Source organism: Vanellus vanellus (assembly GCF_965231255.1).
Source record: "Vanellus vanellus genome assembly, chromosome: 22".
Taxonomy (NCBI): Eukaryota; Metazoa; Chordata; class Aves; order Charadriiformes; family Charadriidae; genus Vanellus; species Vanellus vanellus.
The window spans coordinates 6620858-6633758 of NC_138927.1; the positions used below are offsets into that span (position 1 = coordinate 6620858).

General features: G+C 50.8%; 1 protein-coding gene across 1 annotated transcript in view; it reads right to left on the bottom strand.

Annotated features, from left to right (window-relative positions):
* CSMD2 (CUB and Sushi multiple domains 2) overlaps nt 1-12901 on the bottom strand; it is a gene marked incomplete at both ends in the record, with an annotated part of 311031 nt that overhangs the window by 98268 nt on the left and 199862 nt on the right. The window contains 3 exons of the mRNA XM_082494202.1: nt 1647-1816; nt 5770-5958; nt 9038-9253. Of these exons, the coding sequence (XP_082350328.1) occupies nt 1647-1816; nt 5770-5958; nt 9038-9253 (575 nt within the window). The remainder of the gene's footprint in view (nt 1-1646; nt 1817-5769; nt 5959-9037; nt 9254-12901) is intronic.

Here is a 12901-nt window from a genome sequence, read left to right on the forward strand (position 1 = left end):
TATATTTTATTTGCTACTTAAGGGACTAAATCATCCATGAGCGCGAACAGGGGCAGCTCCTTTCAAGCCAGGGAAATTGTCCCAACCAAGAGTCTGACTTGGCGAGACTTCATGCTGCTGCTCATCCGAGGAGGAGGACCCACACCCCGGAGGATCTGGGTCCTTCTCCTTATCCCTGAGCTTATCCTGCACTCAGGGTTGGGGCTTCTGAACTAAACTCTCTTTCCAGAGGTGCAGCACAGCTCCTGGGAAAAACATTTTGTCCTATGGTGACTCACAGATGTGCCTCGACCCCAAAATTATTTAAGAAAATCACTTTTTTTTTTTTTCTTTCTTTCTTTTAGATAGCATGATTCTCTTTGAGTATAAAGAGCAACTTCTCACTAGTGGAGACTGATGGTAACTTTCCTCAGGAGCAGATGAGTAGCTGATGACAAACCTGTTGAGAGGACATCATTTCTTTCACACCAAGTATATTCTCCACATTAGCTGGCAATCTCTCTTTCCAGTCATTTGTGAGCTGAAAATATGTGGATTACATCTATCTCACAGTGCAGAAATATAACACTTAAATAAGGACAGAGGCGTTCTCTGGGAAGATGGCTTAGCACAGCAGCACACATCTTGTAATATTAATGCCTCCTACAAAACCATTTCTTTGTGGTTAATAGAAACTCAGCCTGGATTTGCCTCCTATTATAGAGTCCTGAAACTTGTAAATGCAGATTAATCTGAGTATGAGAATGCTGAGCTTGAGTTTGGAGTTCTGCATTTAAATAAACCCCTTTCTGGGACAAATCGGCCTTGATCCTTAAAAACACAAAAATAATGGTAAGAAACTCACACTTCCTCACGTGTCACCCGTTTCCCCTGTACAACTACGCAGATAAAAACTGAAGTTTAGCTACAAAAGAACGAACTCCTGGCATTCCAACAAATCTCTAAATCTCAGGGAAGGCTTCACAGCAGAAGGTGCAGTCATACAGCAAAGATATCACAGAGTCACAGACTGGTGAGGGTTGGCAGGGACCTCTGGAGACCATCCAGTCCAACCCCCTGCCAGACCAGGGGCACCTATAGCACGCGTCTACATTTTTAACAGATACAGAATTTGCGTACGCGCCCATCTGCAGAGCGAAGCCTGCAATAACCAGCTAGGCTGAGGGGCAAAGGGCATTCCTGCTGCCCCAGTGCTGCCGCCAGCGACCGCTCTGAGCTGGTGAAGTTCAGAGGTGTTGCTTCCCTAAAATTACACAGCACGTTGTGAAGCACAGCGGGGACACGCGCTGATCAGACAGTGCCCCTGGGCTGGAAGGTGTTGTTTCACAGATGTATCCCCACCTTGTGCCTTGCTCTAACCTCACAGGGGATACAGGCAGACAACATCCTGGCCCAGCTGCCCCGCCTGCAGTTCAGCCCGGTCCACGGGAACGTTGCTGCTGTCTTCAAAACAGTCCGGCAGTCACTCAACAGCGCAGCAGTGACCACGGGTCGCTCGCAGTCCTAGCACGAGTCTCTTCCAGAGATTACCGCTGCACTGTCAGCACTGTCTGACTGCATTAAAATTTTAGAACATCGCTTCCCGTTCAGATCTTGCTCTCATGAGCAGCGCGGTACTGCTTCATTGCTAAAGACAGAAGAATTACCTTGAGGACATCTCCTGCCTCCAGTTCGAAAGTCCTGGCTTTCAGCTGGATCCCCTTTCCCGGCTGCGTCTGGATGGAGTAGATGCACTCGTGGTTGTTGTTATAGTTTATTGGATAGTTGGGGGACAGCAGAACACCTTGGGTGCCCGTTACAGATGAACCACATTCAGCTATATAAAGACACAAAACCATATTTCAATAACCACGTGCATATTCTCGCCATACAACACATGCAGGCGATTCCTCCAAACGGCCACAGATGCTCACTCCTCCCTACGCCCACCCGCTAACACATCCATGGACTCTCTTTCCAAGTGCAGTCAGGAAACAAACAGTACTTAATAGCACTTCTATCATCATTAAACCTCAGGTGCTTTAACAAGAGAGATTAATACCCTCTCCTTCTATGGATAGGGAAACTGAGTCACAAAAGTTGTGCTCAAACGCTATCTTGGGACCCAATTCAGAAAAACATTCAAAAATCCCTGGAAAGCCACCACCTGCTCGAAATGGTGCCTGTGTCTATGTTCCTGCCTGATTCACGAACCAGAAGGAAAATAAAAAATATCCTTAGATTGAAATATTTAAAATCTTTTCCATATTTATACAAAGTTCACCCTATACCTATATATAGTATATAAAAATCAAGGTATTTATTCAACAGTCAACAGAGCACCCCACTGATTGCTGGTACCAACGTGCTGCAAGTGCCAGAGCTCTTTGTGCAGAACGATATGCTTAGTGAAAATGCCAAATGATTACAAACGATAAAGCTAAGTCTGAACTTCAAAATCTTCCCCAAAATAATTTCCTGAAAGCTAAGAGGGCAAAACTTTGACCTTATTTGTTGTTACTGCTGCCCTCAACTCTCCAGTTCAGCACTTGACAGTATTTGAAAGGACCTCTCATCCCTTGCTCCCTGCGTTTTTTTCTTCCCAGCTTTGCAGCTAACAATTACATCCATTCCCATTAGGAAAAGAGCAAAAAACAGAGATCCATCTGCCTCCCAGTTTTGGAAATTAGCTCAAATTTACATGTCTTTGTTTCCTCCCAAAATGTCACTCCAGGAACCACAGTGGGCTCAGGTTTTTCCGTGGCACAGCCAAACCTGACCTTTCCTGTGCAAGAGAGAAGGGGATGGGGACAGGGAGATGCTGATGTGGGCATCCCTAAATACCCCTCGCTCGGGGAGCCGGAAGGGCAGGGGCAGCTAATGGTACTGAAAATGCTCCTTCCCTCCCTGAGACAAGCTTAAGTCCTATGACAGGTTATTAACTGCTGTGATTTAAGAAAGAAAGAGTCCTTTCCCTGTTGTTATTCACTACGACCTGCAGCCCAGCCCTGCTCATCACCTTCTCCGAGTGCGGCCTCTCTGCTCCTTCACCAGATTTGCCTCCTCTTCTACTCTGCCTAGTGCGAACGCTGTTAGAGTCTGAGCCAGATTTGAAGTTAGAAGATTTGTGTGACTCGAAACTTGGCAGAATGATCCTCTCTGGAGAAGGAAGAGGATGGCAGCTTTGGAGGTCTGACCTAGCTTGGATGGCAGGAGATCCGGGCTTAATGCTTCCAGAAAACAGCAACAACCATCCTTCGCTTCTGTATTTTATGTATTTTAATTGCAAGCTTTTAAGGACACAACCTGTCCCGTACAAACGTGGACTGCTACGGGCACTTCTTCACTACACGAGGTGGTGAGCAGACACTCAGGCGCAGCCGAGTGCCAGACGCCGCCGCACCGCTGTGATAGCGCTGAGCTCCAGCAGAGCTCGCGGGATGGTGTGCAAACGAGCTCTTACCCGCTGCGATCGCAGCGAGGAAGCAAAAGTCTGCAACACTCCCGTACAGCCTGAGGGCCCAATTGCAGAATGGCATTCAAAGGATGTCCTCCTCAGAGGAAGCCTTCTGCCAGCAGCCGCTGTCTCGTCTGAGCGCCTGGTTTCAGCCCGGACTATGGCAGCCTGTCTGCTACACACACGTACAATCCCCCAACGCATGTAACTCTGCCTTGCAACCACCACGTGTTTAGCATTTTTCGTTACTCCCTGATTAGCTCCCACATGAGCAACCGACGAGTCGTTGTTTTCTCGGCCTATTTACCCTGAAAGATTTTCTGCCGTAGAACGCCGGCTCCCCGCTCCTTTGAGTGCCGGCGTTCTGCATGCACGGCTGGGGAGAGTCACTCCAACTTGCCCTGAGAACAGCTTCTCTGATTAGCTAGCTCTGCCTCATCTCCACCGGTCCTTCGCAGCATACAAAGTTGCTGGAGCTGAGGGAAACCATCATGGTGCGTGCGCGGCTTTCTGCGCTGACTCCGCCGCCTCTCCTGGTCCCCCAGTAAAGCACGAGGGTTAAGTAAAGCAGCGGCAGACACACCGAGAGGGGGTACTTTGGAGGCGGCTTTCTCCTCCCCTCCCGCCCTGTTCGTAAAGCAGGACGTTCGCTTTAGCACCGACTGTCCAGGGATGGTGCTGGAGACATCCCCGCTTGGGCTCTGGTCTGAAGGAGCAGTCGGTGGGGAGCGTTCCCACCCCGGAGAGAGGGGATGGCCAAAGGAACAAACCCCTCTCGTTTCTCCCCAGACCCGTCTCTAGAAGAGGGATGGAATACAAAGTGTCTGGGTTGTCTGACAAAAACAATTAAGTCTCCTATGATCTTAACAGGTCAGTCTCCAATATCCATCCATATCCAGGGCGAGCACACAGATCTGACAGTGGGGACAAAGCTGTCACCTTGCCACCAGAGCTCTGTGCACATCACCAGACAGTGAACTTGACCCGTTATTATAAAACCAAAAGCTAATTCAAAGGCAGCTGCAGCAGGGAATTGGCAAACGGAAGCCAGTGTGTCCACTCAGTGATGATGTCTGAAGATCAAGCTTAAAGCTTTGTTATGATTCCTTTTGATTTCTATTCCCTGATTAGCTTTCTCTGCAACCTGATTATTATTCATGCCCTGGAGAGGCTGCTCGTCACAGCAGGATGATGCAGCCCTGTGACCTAAGCATTAAGCAGTGCTGGGAAATGCATTCAGCATGACACAACTCGACAGGCTGCGGAAGCAGATGGGCTCTTGCTGGGATGCTCTCTGCAACGGCCCTCAAAGGTCACTAACAGAGATCAGGAAAATCCACCTAGCAGGCTTCGCCAGGCAAGAGAGGTGGCCTGCCTGGTTCGAATGAATCCTCCGTGGCTCCGGGCGAGCCAGGCAGCAGCAGGGCACTCAATAGTTTCCTACTTACTAACTCGTACAACAAAAAGATACGTTAAAACTTTCTGCAAAAGCCTGAAGCATCCTTCCCCCGTTCTGCTTTCTTGCCGTAGCGCATTGCTACTTTTGTTCTTCTGCGCTACCCGTTACGCGCGGAGGGGGCGCGGGCTGGGCAGGGATGCTCGGCAGACCCCGCCAGACGAGAGCCTCTGGAGCCCATCTGCAGCAGGGACGGCAGCCAGAGACTCGCTCTTCCCCTCCTCTATCCTCAGGTTTATTTATTAGTATAAATAACGGCTGGAAGGGTTGCAAAAAGGACTCACAACGGTTAGAAGAGGAAGGGAAAGGCGTAAGGTGCAAGAAACCTCTGGAGGATAAGGGAAAGGTAAAAGCCAGAGTGGGTTTCCCCGAGACCCCTGCTAATGTGGAATTCGCATTGCTTAAGATCACCCACCCAGAAGCAGCTTTCACGGCTGGACTATTAAGCTTTACAGCACTCTGATTCAAAGGGAGGATGGCCTTAAAACCATGCTGTTTTACAGAAACTATCCCAAAAGGGATGATAGCTCTCCCACGGCTTGCGATTAACTCACTCGTACAATCACCAGGGCTCGACCGCAGCACTGTGGGTGGGCTGCGGAGAGACGGGGCTTCTGCCGACGTGTGACCCGGTCTGCCATGCCCTCGGTGTGCTCCCGCTCGGGAGAGGACTGCGCCCCCTCTGCCTGTCCCTCCCGTCCCCACACACAGCCGCAGGGCCGAAAAAGCTCATTCCAGCTCCCTCTCCCCCATCCCAGCACCAACCACCCCGCCAGCTGAGAGATGCCATCCTGGGGGACGCCGCCCATCCCGGCCCACCGAAACCATCCAGCACAGCGTAACCAACCAAGCAAAATGAAAGCACATGACCACCTACCAACACACCTTGGCAGAGGCGAACTCCACACACGCCGTCTCCCCCCGAGGCAGGTGATGCGGGATGAGCCCTCCAGCCGGTAGCCGGGGAAGCAGGAAAAGGTGAGGACATCCCCCACTCCGAACTGCAGACCCTTCCTGATGCTGTAGGCTGGGACCTCCGGCTCGTCACAGGGCTCCAAATCATACTCTACAGGGGACAAAGGGACATTTATGGAACGGCAGGGTGACACCTCACACTCCATTCTCCCCAGGGAGGACAACCCAGTCCCTGAACACGAGGATGAGGAGGGAGCTCTGAGCTTTGATCCAGCTGTAGTGAAGCTCTGCAAAGGCATCACAGAACAGTTTGGGTTAGAAGGGACCTTTAAAGGCCATCTAGTCCAACCTCCCTGCCATGAGCAGGGACATCTGCAACTGGACGAGGTTGCTCAGAGCCCCGTCCAACCTGACCTGGAATGGTTCCAGGGATGGGGCATCCACCACCTCTCTGGGCACCCTGGGCCAGGATTTCACCACCCTTATTATAAAACATTTCTGCCTTATATCTAGTCTAAACCTTCCCTCTTTTAGTTTAGAGCCATTACCCCTTGTCCTGTTGCAACAGGCCCTGCTAAAAAGCCTGTCCCCATCTTTCCTGGAGCCCCTTTAGGCACTGGAAGGGGCTCTGAGGTCTCCCCGGAGCCTTCTCTTCTCCAGGCTGAACCCCCCCCACCTCTCCCCGCCTGTCCTCCCAGCAGAGGGGCTCCGGCCCTCCCAGCACCTCCGGGGCCTCCTCTGGCCCCACTCCAACAGCTCTGTGTCCTTCTGCTGTGGGGACCCCCCGAGCCGGAGGCAGCACTGTGGGGGGGTCTCCCCAGAGCGCAGCAGAGGGGCACAATCCCCCCCTCGCCCTGCTGGCCACGCTGCGGGGGATGCAGCCCGGGGTGCCGGGGGCTCGCTGGGCTGCCAGCGCGCATTGCCGGCTCACGTCCAGTTTTTCACCCCCCAGTACCCCCCAAGCCCTTCTGGGCAGTGCTGCTCTCCATCCCTCCATCCCCAGCCGGTATGGACACCGGGGAAGCATCCATGCAAGACGTGTCCTGTCTGAGCCATGAAGACCAGTCTGGGTTTCACACTCAATGTGCAGCCCCCAGGGGGTCACCAGGATCATGATTTAAACCAACTCAAAGTACAACAGGTCTCATTTTCTGTCGCTGTTGTCAGGCAAACAAGAAAGTGACATCAGCGGTGACAAAACACGATGGAAATTTGTCATTTTCCCTCTGGTTAAGTCAAATGAAGATGAATTGATCCGGATGGGATTTCTGCTGCCTCTACATTACTAATCCTGAAAATGAATGAACGCAGCATCTTGCTTGGGGAACGCAAGAGAACATCGAAGCTGCTGCTAAATGAAAGGTCATGCAGCATTACGGCTAACAGCCAAATGTACATCTTTGACCACAAAACATTTTGAAGGAAACCTGTTTCGAGGGTTCTTTTTTGAAAAACAACAGACCTGCAAAGTACAAAGTATGTACATATATATCTAAAGGAAGCTAAAAATGTAACTGACTCCCATTTTCCTCTTCCAAGAAAAGGAAGTCCCAAAACACATTAAAAATAATAGTTACAATTAGATAATTTGAGGCTTTTTTTTTTTTTTTTTTAAGGCAAAAAGCCATTTCTCCCCCCATCAAAATAAAAGTTAATTGGAAACTTTCCAACTAGTTTCCACGGAGTATCACATGCAAATCCCTGACTTCAGAGGCCAGAACAAAGGTATCGGAAACCGGTTCTCTCAGCGCAAAAGGTTTCATCTGCATCTATGGCAACGGCCCTGTCGGTCAGAGACAGCGCGCGCACACCAGCACCGAGCTCCGCAAGGGAACCGGCCGTCTCTCTCCCGCACCAGCACGCTCCGCCTGCAGCTGTGGCCCTCAGGACTAAAAGACCCGCTGAGATACAGAAAAGAACAGCACCGATATGATAAGCTTTTGTCCGTTAACCGATTGTTTTACAGAACGGCTTGTCAGGGCACCCAGGCAGTAAATATTACATTTTTCTGAAATGCGTGCCCGGGCAAACACTTTGGCAGTCGTTTGTAGGACTCTGGGTTAAAGGACACAGTTTAGCACCTTGCGCACTTCAAGCAGAGATTACCCACGCAGAGCGATCGATTGCAAATGCGATGAGCTGTTCTGCACAGGCAAACGCGCCTTTAGTCGGGCGTCTCCCCAAGAGCACCGCACACGCTGCGCTCCTCAGTGACACCTTCTGAAAATCCAGAATTCCGTTTGAAGAAACCAGCGTTTTGTATAACCCCAGAACAGAAGTTTGTGCCACAGAAGTGGCTCGGTTGAGTAAACGCAGGGCTGGACTGGTTTACTGGAAAAGCTGAGGGCAGAACCTGTCTCAACACAGCCACATCTTCACCAGCACAGCGGGAGGCGGAAGGGATGCTGCAGTCAGCAAAATCCTGCATCCCTCGACGCCCCTGCGTACCCCAGGAGGTCTGCTTTCACCTGCCCTTACAGCAGGTCGGTTAGAGGAAGCCCCGCAAGAGAAAACGCCGTCTCCAGTTCCCCAGCAATGCCAACGGGCTCATGGAAACCTGGACGTGGCTGCACGTGGCACATGTCACATCTAGGACAGGCTGAAGCCAGTACAGAGGCTGGGTCACGGGATGAGCATCCACGGGGAGCAATGAACCAACGGGAAAAAAAAGAGACCAGACGGACAATGGGAGTGACCAGCTCTGCCTCGCTCCTTATCCAAGAAGTCCAGATTGCTCAACGTTGCCTTCCAAAAGATCCCATCTGTCCCAGCTTCCCATGTTGGAAATGGAAATGTTGTAACTACTGCAGTGATTTTCCTCTGATAAACAGAGAAGGCAGGCAGCTGGAGGAAAGAGGGATGGCATACGCCAAGAAAATGTGAGCTGAAACTCCGACCATAAACAGAGCGGGAAATATGATGGGATGAGGAGGGAGAAGGCAACAAACACATCTGCAGCGGGATTTAATTCCAGTGGAATTCAATCTAGTCACCTACTGGAGCTCAAGGCAGACCGAACTGCTACGTCTGGCAATAAAGGGAGCACAAGGAGAGTATTTCTTGGGACATACTGTGGTTTAATGCCAGAATAATTTACTGGGGTAAGAAGAGGAGTGACCATCAGTGACCCAAGTCGCGAGCACTGCATCAACAGAAGATTATTGCCACGATTTACAGAAAAGTGGGAAGGAAAGGGAAAGAATTAAGTCTTTGTCCAGCCCTGTTCTTACCTGAGAAGGTGATGTTGAAACCCTCGTAGGACATGGAGAAGTCCGAGATGAAGCGAATTTGAGCAGAGAAGTTTCCGAAGAGCCCTGCGCTCAGCGGGGCAGGCAGCCGAGAGCCCGTCAGTTGCTTCAGCGGCTGAGCAAAGCTGGTATTTTCGGTGATGAGGAGGTAGTCGTGGCCATTCTCCAAGTGAAAGGTATGAAAGGTGAAGAACACACCTGCAGGGGAGGAAAAGCAGAGATGGCTTCAGGCAGCAGCGTTGGCACGGCACTCCTCGGTCCCAGCGCCAAAGCCCCTCTCCCTGAGACGACACCAGTATCGATTCCCCGTCTCCCAGTAACAGCAGCGCAACCGAGAAGGGAAAGCACGCTGACAAGCACGGGCACATTTGTGTTAGAAATGAAACAAATGAAGAAAGTCAAACAAGGGTACGGTACAATGCCCGGAACAGAGAAAGCAGTTGAGTTCTTCGATTCCTCTGCCTTTGTAAGACCGGAACGGAGGCAAGGCAGGCTCGCTCGAGGGACAGACCAGCAGCAGAAAGGGCCGAGCCCGGCAGCTTAGAGGAGTATTTTATTTTAGAAGTGTTGACCTTTAGATGGGAAGCAAGAACAGCAGAGGCTGTAGTTGTAAGGACTTGAAAACAACAAAAACAAGTTACGTTCTGGAAAGGATTCATACTGAGAAAAACAGGACTTAAGCCAAGTATCAAATCAAGGTCAGAGAGGCTTTTCCAGAAGATGAAGTACGCCAGCAGCCCGACTGCGGGACTTCCCACACCCTCCTGCCGCCGGACTCGATGCTGGTCCCCAGCGGTTGGCGGGCGACAGGAGCGATCGCGCGTGGACAGAGCTGTGTCTCCTCAGCCCGACGCAGCTCATACGCCGTCCCCGGGCATCTCCCAACAAGGGGATGCGGTGCAGCCACGCTCCCTCCCAGCAGCGCCCAGCACAGCCCTGTCCTGCTGCTGTCCCTTCCCTGCTTGTCACCCACCCCCGGGACCTGCTGTCCCCCCCCGGGGCGGTGCGGTGGGAAGCGCGTGTGCAGCCACGGGGGGGTTTGGCAGAGCCAGGGGGGCGAGCCCGGGTCTTGCCAGCTGTAACAGATCTGAGAAGCAAAGGGGATCCCACACTTTTACTCACATCATACCGGCAAAAATAAAACCCACAACAGATGCAGCTACAGAAAGAACAAACACACACAGGAAAACTATTTTGTCTCTTCTTCCAAATTCAATTTCAGCAATCCGAAACATTGCGGTTTCGGGAAGGCTGTGACCTTGCTGCATTTGTAAATGAACAAGAAAGGAGTAATGGATTACTTAAAGCATCCTTCACACCTACAGACACAAAATAGCAAGTACTGCAGGCTTTTGCAAAAGCCTCCAGCTAGTTGAGTTTTCATGCTGGAATTCAAACGCAATTAGAAACACTTATTCTCTGGAAAAGAGTTTCATCTTAGAAAAACAAAAAACGGCAGTGACAGCTTTCAGAGAGCAAAGTGAGGCAGGATCTTCTATCAGAAACCCTGTCACATCACCGGCACGCGAAGCTCGCAAGCTACAGCGATGCCTACCAATAAAAAAAGCCTCTTTGCATTTATATGCCTGCCTTCCTCCAAAGACCTTCGCACACCTTCTGAGCACCGAGGCGCTGCCTCCTGAGCGCCCCTCGAACCGGGCTTTACGCTCCTCGCAACCCCCCTGAACTCGACAGGGCTGTCTGCAGAGAAACAGACTCCCCCACGCAAACGCAAGTGCTGTAATCTGGTGTTCAACAGTCACAGGCAGATCCCTGCCCTCCTGCCCTCCTCGCACGCACCAGCGGTGCCCAGTGGCACCACCAAGTTATTTCATTGAAGCCGATGATTACCGGCAGAGAGGCTGCCAGCGCGGGGAGACCCGGGGGCTGTCTCGCTCGGCAGCCCACCTCTGCCAAACTAAGCAAGCGCCGGACATCTGTAAATACGGATCAGAGGAATACTGTCCTCCTCGCTCCCCATTAACTTCTGGAGATCAGGATGAGACCAACCTAGAGACCGATTAAAGCTCTGGAGCATGAGATTTAATATCCATCCCAACAGTTTTTTGTCAGCATCAAATTATAACTCTGAACATTCCATTTATCCCTATGCCCATCCAATTTCTTTGTGAAGGTTTACTGGTCACATGCAAGCAGTTTCCTCCCAAGAAATGAAGGATAGAGAGGTTGGTAACCAATACAAGGCCCTTCCCGCGGAAGTTGTTGGATCGGGAGGGAGCAGGGCTCACAGGACGTCTCCACTGCCCCGTTCCCTCCCCATCTTCACCCCCGCCGCGCCGGTGGCTGCCCCTCGCGAACCCCCCGCGTCCCAGGCAGGAGTGTCTGTGCGACTCACTGCTTAGCGATGACCGAAAGGGGTCTCGACTTTGACAATTCCTTTCTTAGATCCAGGTAAATGCTACACGGTGCCTCGCAGAAAGTTTTTAGTTCCACCGTTCCCCCCGCAGAACTCCACAAAGGTAAGAAACCTCTAACAGTTTCCAAATGTTTATTATTCTTACCAGCAGTATAGTCAATTGAAAATAGATATGACCTGCTTTGGCCTGAAAACTTGGTGAGACGCAGTGAATACAAAATGCCTTAAGTTCTCCTCGTTTATCAACTGACAGTAAATTTATACCCTCACCTTTACAAAACCCAATCCGAGAAACAGAAATAACACCACTCCAGCAAAATCAACACACCAGCAGAGAACCACAAGCGTAATTCAGTCCCCAGAACTGGGCGGGCAGCCCCCGACTCCACGTCTTTTAACATAACAACTCCAATCGCAGAGCACACAGCCTCTCCAGCAGCAGAGCCAGTTAAGGGCTGTGTAACTGTAGCCATAAGGGCTAATTACAAACTCATTTTAAAGGATTTGTGACTCTGATTAAACCTTTGCTCTGGTCTGAAATTTACTGTGGCACAAAACGTCTCTGCAAATGCAGGGTTTTTTTCTTCCATTCTCTGTAAAAGAAACAACAAAACAAATCGTAGGGAAAAGAAATCACTTTGAAGTTCTCAGATTAAAAATAATAGTCTCTCTTTAAACGTTTAAATACCTTTAAAATTAAGCTGCTTTTAAACTCAAATTGTACAGCTCATGAGTCCATAAAGTAAATCAGTGTCAGCAGTCACATAAAAATAACTACTAGAACAACCAACTTGTTTCAATTAGGGGACTCGTGTGCTGGCCACGTGCGAGATGTTCATAAAGATCTGGGAGCAAATAGCTTGAGAGCAGCTTTTATGACGGAGATCATCCCTGCTCGGTCACCGGCCGGGCAGGGAACGGGTCGGTGGACAGGGAGGCACGAGCCTCTTCCCGCACCTCTATTTTATGGGACCTGAAAGACTTCCCGGGCCTGGGACAGCAGCAGCGCTGCGCGCCCGAGCAGCAGGGCACTGCTAGAAGTGGATGGGGGAAAGTTAACACTAGAAAGAGAAAAATCGGGTACAATGGCAAACATTTCAAGTCATGTAAATATATCCCTTACTTGTAAATCCTGCTCGCAGCAGAATCGTTAAAGCTTCTGGGTTTAACAAGCACCACATTTACCCAGTGATCACCGGTTCACCCAGTGATCTCCAAGAACAAGGAACTGAAAGGCAAGGAAGGACAAAGCGCAGAGAGAAGGTTCTGCACGGCTGACGAAGTTAGCTGAGAATGGGGTTCGGTTACACCTTTTTTTAAAGGCTGTTCTGTCCTCCGAGGACTAAATTCGTTCCATCTGAGCGACTGCTGCTCCGACTCAGGATCACTCTGTTCCACTGCTCTTTACTGAAGAACGAGAAGAAACGTCGCAGGATGCTGAGAGGAGGTGGGAGAAGCCGGCTGCAATG